This window comes from Microchirus variegatus (assembly GCF_963457635.1).
Source record: "Microchirus variegatus genome assembly, chromosome: 19".
Classification (NCBI taxonomy): domain Eukaryota; kingdom Metazoa; phylum Chordata; class Actinopteri; order Pleuronectiformes; family Soleidae; genus Microchirus; species Microchirus variegatus.
This window is the reverse complement of record NC_139820.1, coordinates 21,414,092-21,426,237: the sequence shown is the minus strand read 5'-3', so window position 1 is coordinate 21,426,237 and position 12,146 is coordinate 21,414,092. Positions and strand designations below refer to the sequence as shown.

The 12,146-nt window shown below is 38.9% G+C and overlaps 1 protein-coding gene across 1 annotated transcript in view; it reads right to left on the bottom strand.

Annotated features, from left to right (window-relative positions):
• Positions 1–7,736: 7,736 nt before the first annotated feature.
• The window catches only part of htr4 (5-hydroxytryptamine receptor 4), a gene marked incomplete at its 3' end in the record, with an annotated part of 72,170 nt that continues 67,760 nt past the window's right edge, over positions 7,737–12,146 (bottom strand). The window contains exon 6 of the mRNA XM_083905918.1: positions 7,737–7,812. Within this exon, the coding sequence (XP_083762044.1) occupies positions 7,737–7,812 (76 nt within the window). The remainder of the gene's footprint in view (positions 7,813–12,146) is intronic.

Sequence of the window (12,146 nt, the reverse complement as noted above, 5' to 3'; positions counted from 1 at the left end):
TATCTAAAACCTTTGTGAATTCTCCAAAACTAATTTTTCATGTTTTACGTAACTTGTTACGCTCCTGCACCAAAGCCCATCGAGAAAACCAGTGTTTTTAGCTCACAGGGACACAGCAGCTGCTGCTTCACTGCTGCCTCCTTCAGTAAGTTTATGGTATTGAAGTAAATCCCAACAAAGCACTTTCAAATACTGGTGTCAAAGAATTACAATTGAAGTTACTGATGGAAGCTGCAGGACACCAACGTCTCCTCTGTCCTGTGAGGTAAAATCACTCTTTTTTTCAATGGGATCTGGTGTGGGGGAGTGAGTAGTTTACAAAGTTACACAAAAGTCAGTTTTCTTGCCAGAAAAGTCAATAGAATTGTGATGTAAAGCAGAGAACGTGTTCTTAAGGTAATATAGGCTATAGATAAATGGCTAAAATCAGTTTTTAGTCAAAAGGAACCAAATAAATCATGAATAATTAATGAATTTAATGAAATAAAAGACAGACGAGGCAGTAAAGTGTAAATGAGAAATGAGCGTTACTTTAATATTTTTGTTTTGTTTTGCATGATCGTGATCTATACATTTCACAGTTACCTGATGAAAATATACAAACTTTTGATCATTAATTCAACACATTTTTATAAAGAAAAATAAATAGCATGACAAACTCTGCTTTATAATAATCCCCCGTTCTGACTTTCTCTCCCCAAACATCGTTAAAAACTGAACATTCAAAAAATCAGGGTGACTTTATCAGGTAAAATGGCAGTGGAAACACTTTGAACTTAATTCTATATTTACGGGAAATAAATAATATTCAACAAAAAGACAAAAGAGAGAGAGAGAGAGAGAATCCACAGCTTGGTTTTTGGCGGGAGTTTATCTGAGTAAATAAGTCTATGTTCATAAAATACTTTATATATCAGATGACGCTGCTAAACTCATCTTTCCATAAGTCACAAAAAAGTGCATGTGCTTCAATTATGGAAGAAAAAAACAAACAGGATGTAAAAATGGAAATGTCCAAAAATCAGATTATTTTCTTTAGTTTGAAGTTGAAAATCATCCACACAGAAACAGAACTTTCCTTCTTTTTTTCTCTATTTTTGTTCTCAAAAAGACAAAAACCCCTGAAAATGCTGTAGTACATATGCCGGGCCTGTAGGTGGCGCTGTAACGCTGCTACGCCGGTTTGGAAACTCCAAAATAATTGTGTTTTTAGAGCTCAGTGTGAATAAAAAGCCTAAAATATTGACATAATTCTTTCTTAAACTAGTTTTTAAACTATTCCTTTGGCTACATCCACTAATCTTTTAAAAGTTTTCAGTCCAAAAAAAATAAAAATACGCTAACCCGGTGTTTTAAAGGTGCATTATGTAATAAATCTAAAGCAACTGGCCATAAAATCCTAATCCTAATATGCCACAGAGACTCAGGAATAATGTTGATATAACAAACTGAACTCACCAACAACAACAGTACAGACAAAATATTTGCATTAAAAAATATATTTTGCAGATTTCAAATCATGTCTATGTTTTGAAATCACGTTTTGGCGTCATGTGGCGCCACCATCCGCCGTCTATTAATCATTGCAGTCAGTAGAGTCTCAGCTGCCGAGCAACCACGGGTTGCCAGTTACGTCAGAAAACGAAACCTTAGAGACCTCGTGTTTTGAATTTGAACGTAGTAACCGTTTTTTGTCCACATTCTTACATATGGCGCCTTTAAAGCCAAAACTAATTCACAAAAATGCTAAATGATGCTAATTTTTTAGCTTTTTTCGAGACTCAAGTAATGATGGAATTGGTTCAACAGATAACATTTACTTGTGTTCTACTCCAATCATCATTTATGACCCGCTGGTTTCATAAAGTCATTGTTTTTCTGCGTGTAAACAGAGTAAAAACCGCGTCACCGGCTGTAAATAAGTGAAGTGAACTGAAGTGAACTGAGCTACGATGAAGCGCGCTAATGTGCGATGGTGCGACCGAGCCGCCTGACTGAAGCCGCTCATACGCGAGCCTCGTATTCATGAATCTGGAGTCATCATCATCATCATCATCATCATCATCATCATCATCGTCGTCGTCTTCAGCAGATCGGCTGCTGCTGCTTTTCAAGTGTGGACTTGAACCAAACTGGGTCAATGGTTCGTCTCTGTGAGAGTTTGTAATTACATCGTCCTCACGCCTGTTTCCAGTCAAGAGCTTTTTGGCTCTTTTTCTGGTGCCAGTGAATCAGCGCTCGGCAACTGTTTTCGTCTAATTAGCTAATTTGGGAGCATTTGATCTTCTGCAAAGCCTTTTTTCCGAGGCTAACGTCTGCTCACTGAGACCTAATGTACGAGGTGTTTTTAAACACTGTCAGCGTTTCGTTGACAAAAAGAGTTAAAGAACGTTGTTTATAAGTCAATAATGAATGGTAATTTTTGGTAATAAAATGTTGTTTTTCTTTTAAATGTAGTTAAAATGCAGTATACAGTATGTTACGTTGAGATCAAACCATGTGACCTTTTAAAGTTAGCCTAGCAACAGAATTGGGGCTAGACAGTGTAGAGATCGCTATTCAGGTACATTACGTAGACCGCAAATCTTTAGCTAAACATTTGAGTTGCCATTCTTTAGCGTGTTTCTCTAACAAAAATGAAGCATTTGAACAGATTGCAAAAGGTTTACGCCAAAAAGAAGGACTCTTGTAAGTCTAAAAACTGAAAGTTGATGACCACAGATGTCAAATTTGGTTGTACATATTTGCCACTTGACCTCAAAAGGACATTTTGGGTAATAAAAGATAATTTTTCTTTGAAATTTTGTGTTATTTAGCAGATTATAACTGATTTGGCCTCTGTTGGAGATAATAGTATTATCCTTTTGGAGTCATCCTAGCAACAGAATTGGGGGTAGACATGGTAAATGGTACAGATCACTATTCAGGTACGTTACGTGGACCGTACATGTTTAGCTAAACATTTGAGTTGCCGTTCTTTAGCGTGTTTCTATAACAATAACGAAGCATTTGAACATATTTCAAAAGGTTTACGCCAAAAAGGACTTGTGTACGTCTAAAAACTGAAATTTGATGACCACAGATGTCAAAGTTGGTTGTACATATTTGCCACTTGACCTCAAAAGGACATTTTTTGGTAATAAAAGGTTGTTTTTCTTTGGAATTTAGTGTTATATAGCAGATTATAGCCGAGTTTGCCACCGTTGGAGATTACAGTATTATCCTTTTGGAGTTAGCCTAGCAACAGAATTGGGGTAGACATGGTACAGATCGCTATAAAGGTACGCTACGTAGACCGTACATTTTTAGCTCAACATTTGAGTTGGTGTATTCCTTTCTTTATTCTTTGCTTTTTTTTGTGTGTATTTCTGTTGTAGTGTTACAGTGCCACCTACAGGCCAGGCATATGTACTACAGCGTTTAGTTTTATGCGTATGAAGACATTTCTTCTCACGTATAACGTAAAAAGAACGTTAAAAGAAATGCAAAACGCTCTGTTTCTGCGTGGATAAGACGTGAAACACAACGTTAGCGATGACGTAACCACAAACCAAGAGGAGGAAACTGGGATAAAGAAAGCGAGGCATTGATGTTTGTATCCATCTTATAAATTCAACTCTATTATTGATTAGCTCGTGGTTTTTCCCGCTCAAAGTGTTGCGATAACAATATAACGAGCTGAAAAACAACTCTAGTATTTTATAGAGCTGCAGAGTTCCTCTCACCTCACATTATACAGACCCACTCAATCAATTGTTAATATGAAAGTATTGATTAGAACGTGTTTATTCCCTCTTTCTTCTTTTCTTCCACTGTTTTCTGTAGCATCGTAAAATCATTCTCATCCAGTTTTTCACTGCAGTGAAATGTCATCGTGTTACGGGAAGTTAAAAAAATTAAGTCGATCTCAATCAGGTTTTTCAAATGTAAAACAATGAGGAATGTATTATTCTGTGTGTTTATCCATGTTTTTCATGTGTTAATAGTTATGTGGTTATGATTCAGTATCGCTGGACCAGTAAAGTGGATTTTGTGAAGTAAACTGCACGTAACAAGTAACCACATCAAACTAGTTATAAACAGGGTTCCCACACCTTGGTTGATACCAAATTCAAGGACTTTCCAGGACCGATTTGCCTCAAATTCAAGGACACAATGTGCTGGTCACAGCTAAAAGATGGGAGGGCAACTTGTAAGAGCGTCTTCGCCCAAGGCGTTAACTTTACTCGCTCATTGTTCTGCACGGAATCTCACGTCAAACAAGGGACACATTTACCCGAATATCAAACTTTCAAGGATTTCAAGGACCCGTGGGAACCCTGTGTGAACGTGCCTGTGGTGTAAACTGTAATGGAGGACACGGGGAGCCAGGGAAACGAAATGAAACTGAATAATAACTGAGAGAAACCAGTAAAGTATATGAAGGTATGAAGGGGAAATGGTTGGATTTTAGGCTGTGTCTCAATCCAGTGATCAGCCCTTTCCTGAAATCATTAGTGTTATCTGCGTCTCCTTCTTTCAAGGCTTCTTCAAGGAGATCGTGGCCGAAAATCACGATGAAACATATTTTTAAATGTAAGCACCAGGCTTGAACCCAACTGTAAACTTGTTTTCGTATTACGTAACGTTAGCATTAGCGAACTACACAACGTCTAGCTGCAATTCTGTTGCCAGGCAACAGTGCTAACATGGTACAACGTGACGTTTCAGCGCAGCGTTGGCGATCTTATCGGTGTTTGCGCACGATAATCTGTCACGCCAACAAATTACACACACAAAGTCGCACAATATCTATAGTGTAAAGATCATGAAATAATATTATAAAATTATAGTCCTGGCTTATATTCGTTGTAACTTTTACTTTTATGATTCCAGTGACTAATTAAATAGTTTTATCGCGATAGACTAAAATTGGAACAAAAACTTTACGATCGTCAGTGTGAACGTACTTCTACGTAATAGGCCACGGCTGAATTGAGACACAGCTTGAAATGAATGCGAACAAATAAAAAAATGGTCAAACTTTACATTACAGTTTAATTTCTTGACATTCTGTTGTTTTTTTTGCCTTAGCTGTTCTTAAAAGTAACACTAGCTCTATAAAACACTGAATTGCATTCCGAGCTTGGTAATAATAATGTAATACTGTGGTAATAAGGCGATAATAACATTTCTTATATATATTGACATTTATCTTGATTAATTGCATAATTCTCCATAGTTAAGCACATATTTTTAGGTTTTTATCACTCGTATCAACACGGGAGTGTATAAATATGCTTTCATTATGCAAATATGTTTATTTTTAAAGCTCCATTTCCCCCCCAAAAGGGGCCAAATACTGTTTAGAATATTCCCCTAAAATAACCTCAAAGGTACCTCGTGTTCACAAAAATATGCTGAAAGCATAACGTGGCAAACTCATGCTCAAAGAGGGAAGAGCTCTTAGGAATATTGACCTAAATATAACATTAAATGAAGTAAAAATAACTTTTCTCCAGTGACCTCATTACTGCCTCGTTAGTAGTGCTTATTACCACAAGGTGGCAGCAGCAGCAGCAGCAAATAATTGTCCCGCACACGATTCCAATTGTTATTACCAAGCTTTTATGATGGTATCACCATAACCTTACTTCCTTATCACCAAATAATAGCCATTATATTAATATATTAAACTATACCAATACTATTTTAATATGATTGTAATGTAAAGTGTTACCAGAAATAAAGTCTGCTACATTCTTTAGCATCGCCTCAAAGTGAGGTAGAGATGAACGTGAAACAAACAACGGTGTTTTCATACGTACAAACACACACACACTCATTCTTGTAGAGCATTCTTTGTGAGGACACTTGAACATTAATGCTTTTCCTAGTTCCTAACCCTTATCTTAACCATGGGTTTTAGGTTTAGGACCAGAACCAAAAGAAGAAGAAGAAGAACCAGAGTGAGGAATGAGGATGAGAAGAAAGAAACTGAAGAATACAGCGCTGGAGATGATTAGAAGAAGAAGAAAGATGAAGAAAGATGTCCTCTTGCTCACAAATGGTCCTCTCAACCTTTTAAGGTGGGACAGACTGTGAAGACCAGTCCCACCTGATGAGACTTAGGTTTTAGGACCAGCCAAAGAAGAAGAACCTGAAGAAGAAGAAGAAGATTGAGGATGAGAAGGAAGGAGAACTTCAAACTGTAGCTGAGAACTTTGAAGTGCACCTCAAAGTACAGGGTTGGAGATGATTAGAAGAAGATGATGATGAAGAAAGATGTCCTCTTGCTCACAAATGGTCCTCACAACCTTTTAAGGTGGGACAGACTCTGAAGACCAGCACCACCGTATGAGACTTGGGTTTTAGATTGAAGAGCAGTCAAAGAAGAAGATGAACCAGAAGAAGAAGATTGGGGATGAGAAGGAAGGAGAACTTCACACTGTAATCAAGAACTTTGAAGTGCACCTCAGAGTAATCATCTCCATCTACAGCTGAAGCTGATTAGAAGAAGATGAAGATGTCCTCTCTCTCACAAATGGTCCTCTCAACCTTTTAAGGTGGAACAGACTGTGAAGACCAGTACCACCTTATGAGACTTAGGTTTTAGGTATAGGACCAGCTAAAGAAGAAGAACCAGAAGAAGAAGAAGATTGAGGATGGCAAAGGAAGGAGAACTTCGAACTATAATTAAGAACTTTGAAGTGCACCTCAGAATACATCACTTCCTGTCGGTACAGCCTTATCATTAACCTTAACCCTAACCACAATTAAACCAGTTCCTCCAAAAATGAGGTTCTGCCTCATTAGGAACCAGGTTCTGGTCTCCATGAGGACTATCCTGGTCCTCACAATACACACACACACACATCACAGTGTCTGTAGATCCGTTCTTCTTCCACACGTATCTAACATGTTTGTCTTATTATGTGGAAACGTGAAAAGTGAACTCATGAACTCCTGTTGTGATGATGATGATGATGATGATGATGATGATGATGATGGAGTAGCAGCCTCTGTAATAAAGCACTTGGACAGTTTGGGTTCAGGAGGATTCACAGCTGCATTTTCCCTCTCAGCTTAGTGAGGATTTAACAAAGCTGGAAAGATTTGACCTGGGAGACAAAAAAAATAAAATAAAATAAGTAAGTAAATAAAAGAAATACTGTTCTAAACTCTCTGCTGCGTCTGTTCGTGGATAACAGATAACACTTGCTTTTAAAAGCTCAAATCGTCGTTTTTACAAGGAACGATCCTTTTTTTTTTGCTGGAAAAAAGCTTCATGTACACGTGTGTTCTATCAAATAGCTTTGGCAACAAAATTCACGATTCCACGTCTTTCCCAGACACAGTCGTTCATCACATCTGGTGCCGTGGAAATTCTCCTGTGAGCGACGGTGGGTTTTCAGTCTGACCGAGCGCAGAACCAACCACGGACTGAAAACTGGCTTTTGTTTCCGGTCCCTGACGCTCTTTTTTTATAGAAGAAGATCACAGGTTTGAGTTTCATCGGTAAAAGTCACGTTCCTCTCCTGGATCTCCTGGATCTCCTGGATCTCCCGGATCTCCTGGATCTCCTGGATCTCCCGGATCTCCTGGATCTCCTGGATCTCCCGGATCTCCTGGAGTCCCAGCAGGTCTCTGGTGGTGTGGAGTTTTGAAGTGTCGGTGTTGTTGGACGTCTGGAGGACGCTTCCATCCCTGGAAAAAGGCCCGGAGCGCGGAGATGTGACCGAGGAGTCGTCGTTTGGTCACAAACAGGACTCGGTGAGCGGAGATTTCTTCTCCTCCTGCACCGCGTGGTTCCCGTTGTGAAGGACAGAATACCTGGAAACGGAAGGAAGGGATTTAGATTTAGATTAAAAAAATACTGGGATCGAAAAACGTTCAAATAAAACATAAAAATAAGCAGAATGACACATCCATATTTGTAGGTTTCCATCAAAAAAAAGTAGTATTCTGTATCTGAGGAGGTTTGTGCACATTTTCAAGCACTTTCAAGGTCGTTTATCAGGTTTTTCCAGCACCGAGCAGCTGTGGTAAACGTATATTTCTGGGTGTATTTACTAACACACCCTCACTCATTATCGTATAATTTATCTGATTATTTCAATGGAATTTCTCACGATAAACAACCAAAAGTGTATTGTATAAGAGTCGTGGTCGCACACAAGTGAGATCCAGGCCTGGTTTTCCATTTAGACTTTAGACAAACATACAGTGAGTATTTCAAGCACTTATTTTAAGCACTTTATTCAAAATTCAACTCAGAAACTGTCCACGCGTAAACGAGTTTTGGCTAATCCGCTAACGTTTTGTATCGTATCTACGTTTAATCCAAACAGAAACAGCGATTTGGGAGCTCTGAAACGCTATCTTTTGAAAACAGGTCAAAAACAGAGTGGGAAAATCTAAAAAAATGCCACCCCTTCTTCTTTGTCTTCTTCTACTGTTCCGCTACAGCGCCACATACAGGCCTGGCATATGTATTACAGTCGTTTAGGGAAATTCCGCTTTTTACGTTACTTTTCCGCGTGGACAGAACCTCAAGCGCTCGAAACACGGTTTCGAAATTCGGCGAAACTAAGTTTCGTCCCGCTCCATCGGCATTTGGCCTGAGGGGGAGCTACTTAGCAATTTTGCATTGTTTTTTTGTAATTCCATTAGTCTAGAGTGTATTTCTGATTAATTTAATGTTATATTCATTAAATGAAGGACTTTTCCTTTAAAAATAAGGCTGCTGCCTGGAATTCTGTTTAGGGATTTAGCTAAACGTTAATTCAGCTAATTCACCGTCTCCTAATCTCAGCGTCCAAAAAGGTGAGGAGCTCATTGTCAGCAGATTATTATTCATCATGTAACAGAATAGATTTTGAGTGAACATGCTGCTGCAGCATCAGGTAAATCACGACTACAAAAGAAGGACACATGGTTTGGTCCGTGTCCTGTCCAGATGGTTCAGTCTGTGAAACCATCTGCTGCGTTTGTGTTGAAACGCACGAGCGACGGGCGCTCGAACTGCAGCGACCGACAAAAAACGGGGAAAATCCTGAGCTTCACACAAACAAATCAGGTCTTTTTACCGATTTAAGACCGAATGGAAAAACCTTGGTATCAGAGCTCGTGTGCTGACCTCAGATCAGACTTAGTGAAAACCTTTTATAACGACGGGAAAATGAGTCACTGATCCGCGTTTAACTGGAAACAAACTGGTGCTGACGACGACTGAGTAACGCTGACCGAGCTGCGACTCCTTTAAGTGACTTCAGTGACAGTAAAACCCACGACAGAGGAGAACTTTAAATATCTCAGAGGCTTTTAATCCACTCTGCTCCGCTGCGGCCGAGCTCCATTCATCAGCGGCGCCTGTTAAACGTCAACAAAAAAAAAAACAGAAATGGACTCGCTTCTCAAACGGATACGGTCCTGAATTTTAATGTAGTTTGTACTTTTTTCAGGAAGGTGAAAGAAAGAAGAAGATTCAAGGTGAACGAAGATGTTATATGTTAACACAAAGTCACTAAATGTACGTATTTTTTAGTTTTTGGCCTTTAATATTCAGTTTATACATAGTTTTGAGTGAAAATTAGTGCTGGGCGCTAGGTTAAAGCACATTAGCGCATGACACGTTTCCATGTCGACCAGTCCAGGCACCGTTTACCAGTTAGCTCCGTTAGCTGCGTTAGCTTCTTTAGCGCGCCCACAGTGGAAATGGAGCAGTCTGTTTATTAAAGGAAAAGAGCAGCGATACAAATAACTAGCGTACCTGTGTACTGCGTATGTGTGCCTCTGTTTTAAAGTTTAGCGTTACTTTAGAGTCACGTAAACATGACGGCACGCATATTCTTCCGGTCGTCGTCATAGAAATGTGTTGTGCGCTAACATTGACGCTGCTAAGCGCCGCTATCGCGTTAACGCGCCCAGCACTGTTGAAAATACTGTATATAATGGCACTGCAGTGTTCAATGACTGCTTACTGAAGTTTTTTGTGTATTTTATTATCATTCAATTGTTATATTTTATCAGATGGAGGAAAAAATCATGGGTTAACCGATTCCATAAAAATCAGCAATGTCATAGAAAAACCCATATGTGTCGCCCTCTATTGAAGATATAGAGTGACACTGAATTTAAATACTAACAATGTGATAGTAGTTAAGTGTGTAAAGGTGATTTGTTTGGTTTTTAGTTAAGTTAAGGTCTTCAAAACTTCACTAGAGTTGATTTAATTCAAGTTTTTATGTTTAAGCAGGAGGTTCGACATATTATAAACGCTAGTTAGCTAACTTCCATGATTTTAATGTTTTGGCCCACAAGTACAACATCCTCACCTTTTATGTACAAAAACAAATTACTTCACTACAAGGTCTGTCAAAGAAGCTCGTTATTGTGTATACATGCACATTTTTAAGCAGTTATATGGAAATCCTGGCCCTTTTTCACCGAGAATACAGTGCTTACCTACGTGGCGCGTAAGCTACGCCACTGCACTAGCTAGTTTTAGCCACAGCTAGCAATACCAGTAAAATAACACTCCATAAACAACATTTTAACACAGTAGGTAACATGTCTAAGGCTAAAAACGGAACACTTCTATGTGTACGACTGATTTAATGTGAAACAAATGCCATAAAAGTGCAATAAACGGTAAAAGTAGAGTGTTTTTACTGCTAACGCCAGTGGCAGCCATTTTGGAATCATACGTCCACAGGTTTTTTGTTGCTGTTGTTGTATTATAAGTTGTGTAAATATTGAACATGACTGAAGAACAACAGCAGCCATAAAAAAAGTAAAGTATATTATAAAGTCGTTTGGCTGCAGTGACGACTCTCACTGGTGTCGTTTGTAGGCTTCACTGAATCTGAATGAGAAGAATTATTGTGTGTGCGTGCGTGTGTGTGTGCACATGCCAGCATTAGGTGTACAGTCAGAGGAGAAACATCTGTGTGTGTGTGTCTGTGTGTGTGTGTGTGCGGTCTCAAACCATTACGAGCTGTTTACACAAACCCCCCCCCCGACCAAAGACACTTCCTGCTGCCAAACTGGCCGTGAAATTCGCCTCCAACGTTTTGGAGCTTTTTCAAAAGGAAACAGGTTACGGTTTCTCGCCGGAGCAGAACCCAAAATTACTGCCACATTTTGCCGTTTGCCGAAATCCCCTCGACTGACGACTTACGGCGACGACGCTGCAGCGGCTGCTGGAAACAGACGAGTTTGTTGGTCCGTCGGATGTTGACGAGAAATTTGTGTAAAACCTCAATCAAATATGTAATCAAACGCTGATTTGATGCTCTGATGAGTGAAGGATTCAGCATCGATGTGAATTGTTTCTATCACTCGAGTGTTTTTCAGTTAAATTACATCGAAAACATCATCAAAATCCTGTTAGGAGCTACGCTGCCGTCTGTGAAGTGACTGGAAACGGTTATGATTCCAGGATAGAAACACTGTCTCACCCTCACTGACATGGTGGTCACATGACATTAGTGGGCGTACGAGAGGTTTGCAAATATTTTCAACAGATCCTTGTTCAGGGCGATGCCGACTATTATGATGGTAAATTTCAAGTCATTTCGAGATACTTTTTTTTTTTTGAAAAAAGTCAGCTCACTGTCAAAGTGCATCAGAGCAAATGGATAATTTCCTCAATTTCAAAAATTCATTAAAATTTTTCCTTAAGAGATTTGCAAATATTTTCAACCGATCCTCGTTCAGGGTGATGCCGACTATTATGATGGTAAATTTCAAGTCATTCCGAGATACTTTTCCTTTTTTCAGAAGAAACTCAGCTCACTGTCAAAGTGCATCATTTCCTGAATAATTCCCTGAATTTAAAAAAATCATTAAAATTATTCCTTAAGAGATTGGCAAATATTTTCAACGGATCCGTAGTTTAATTCTGCCTATTTTTCTGATTTCATATGAACTCTTATAGTATGTCTTATTTAATTTGTTTATTTCATGGTTTTATTCATTTCCATATATATATATTTCACTCTTGACTCTGGTGCTCCCTCATTTGCATACTGCTGACATATCTTTTCCTCAGCACCTTTGTGTGTGTGTGTGTGTGTGAGCTCCGGTGTGGTGGATGTTTTATGTAAAGCACTTATCTGAATGAATGAATGAATGAATGAAAAGTGCTCTATAAATAAAGACCG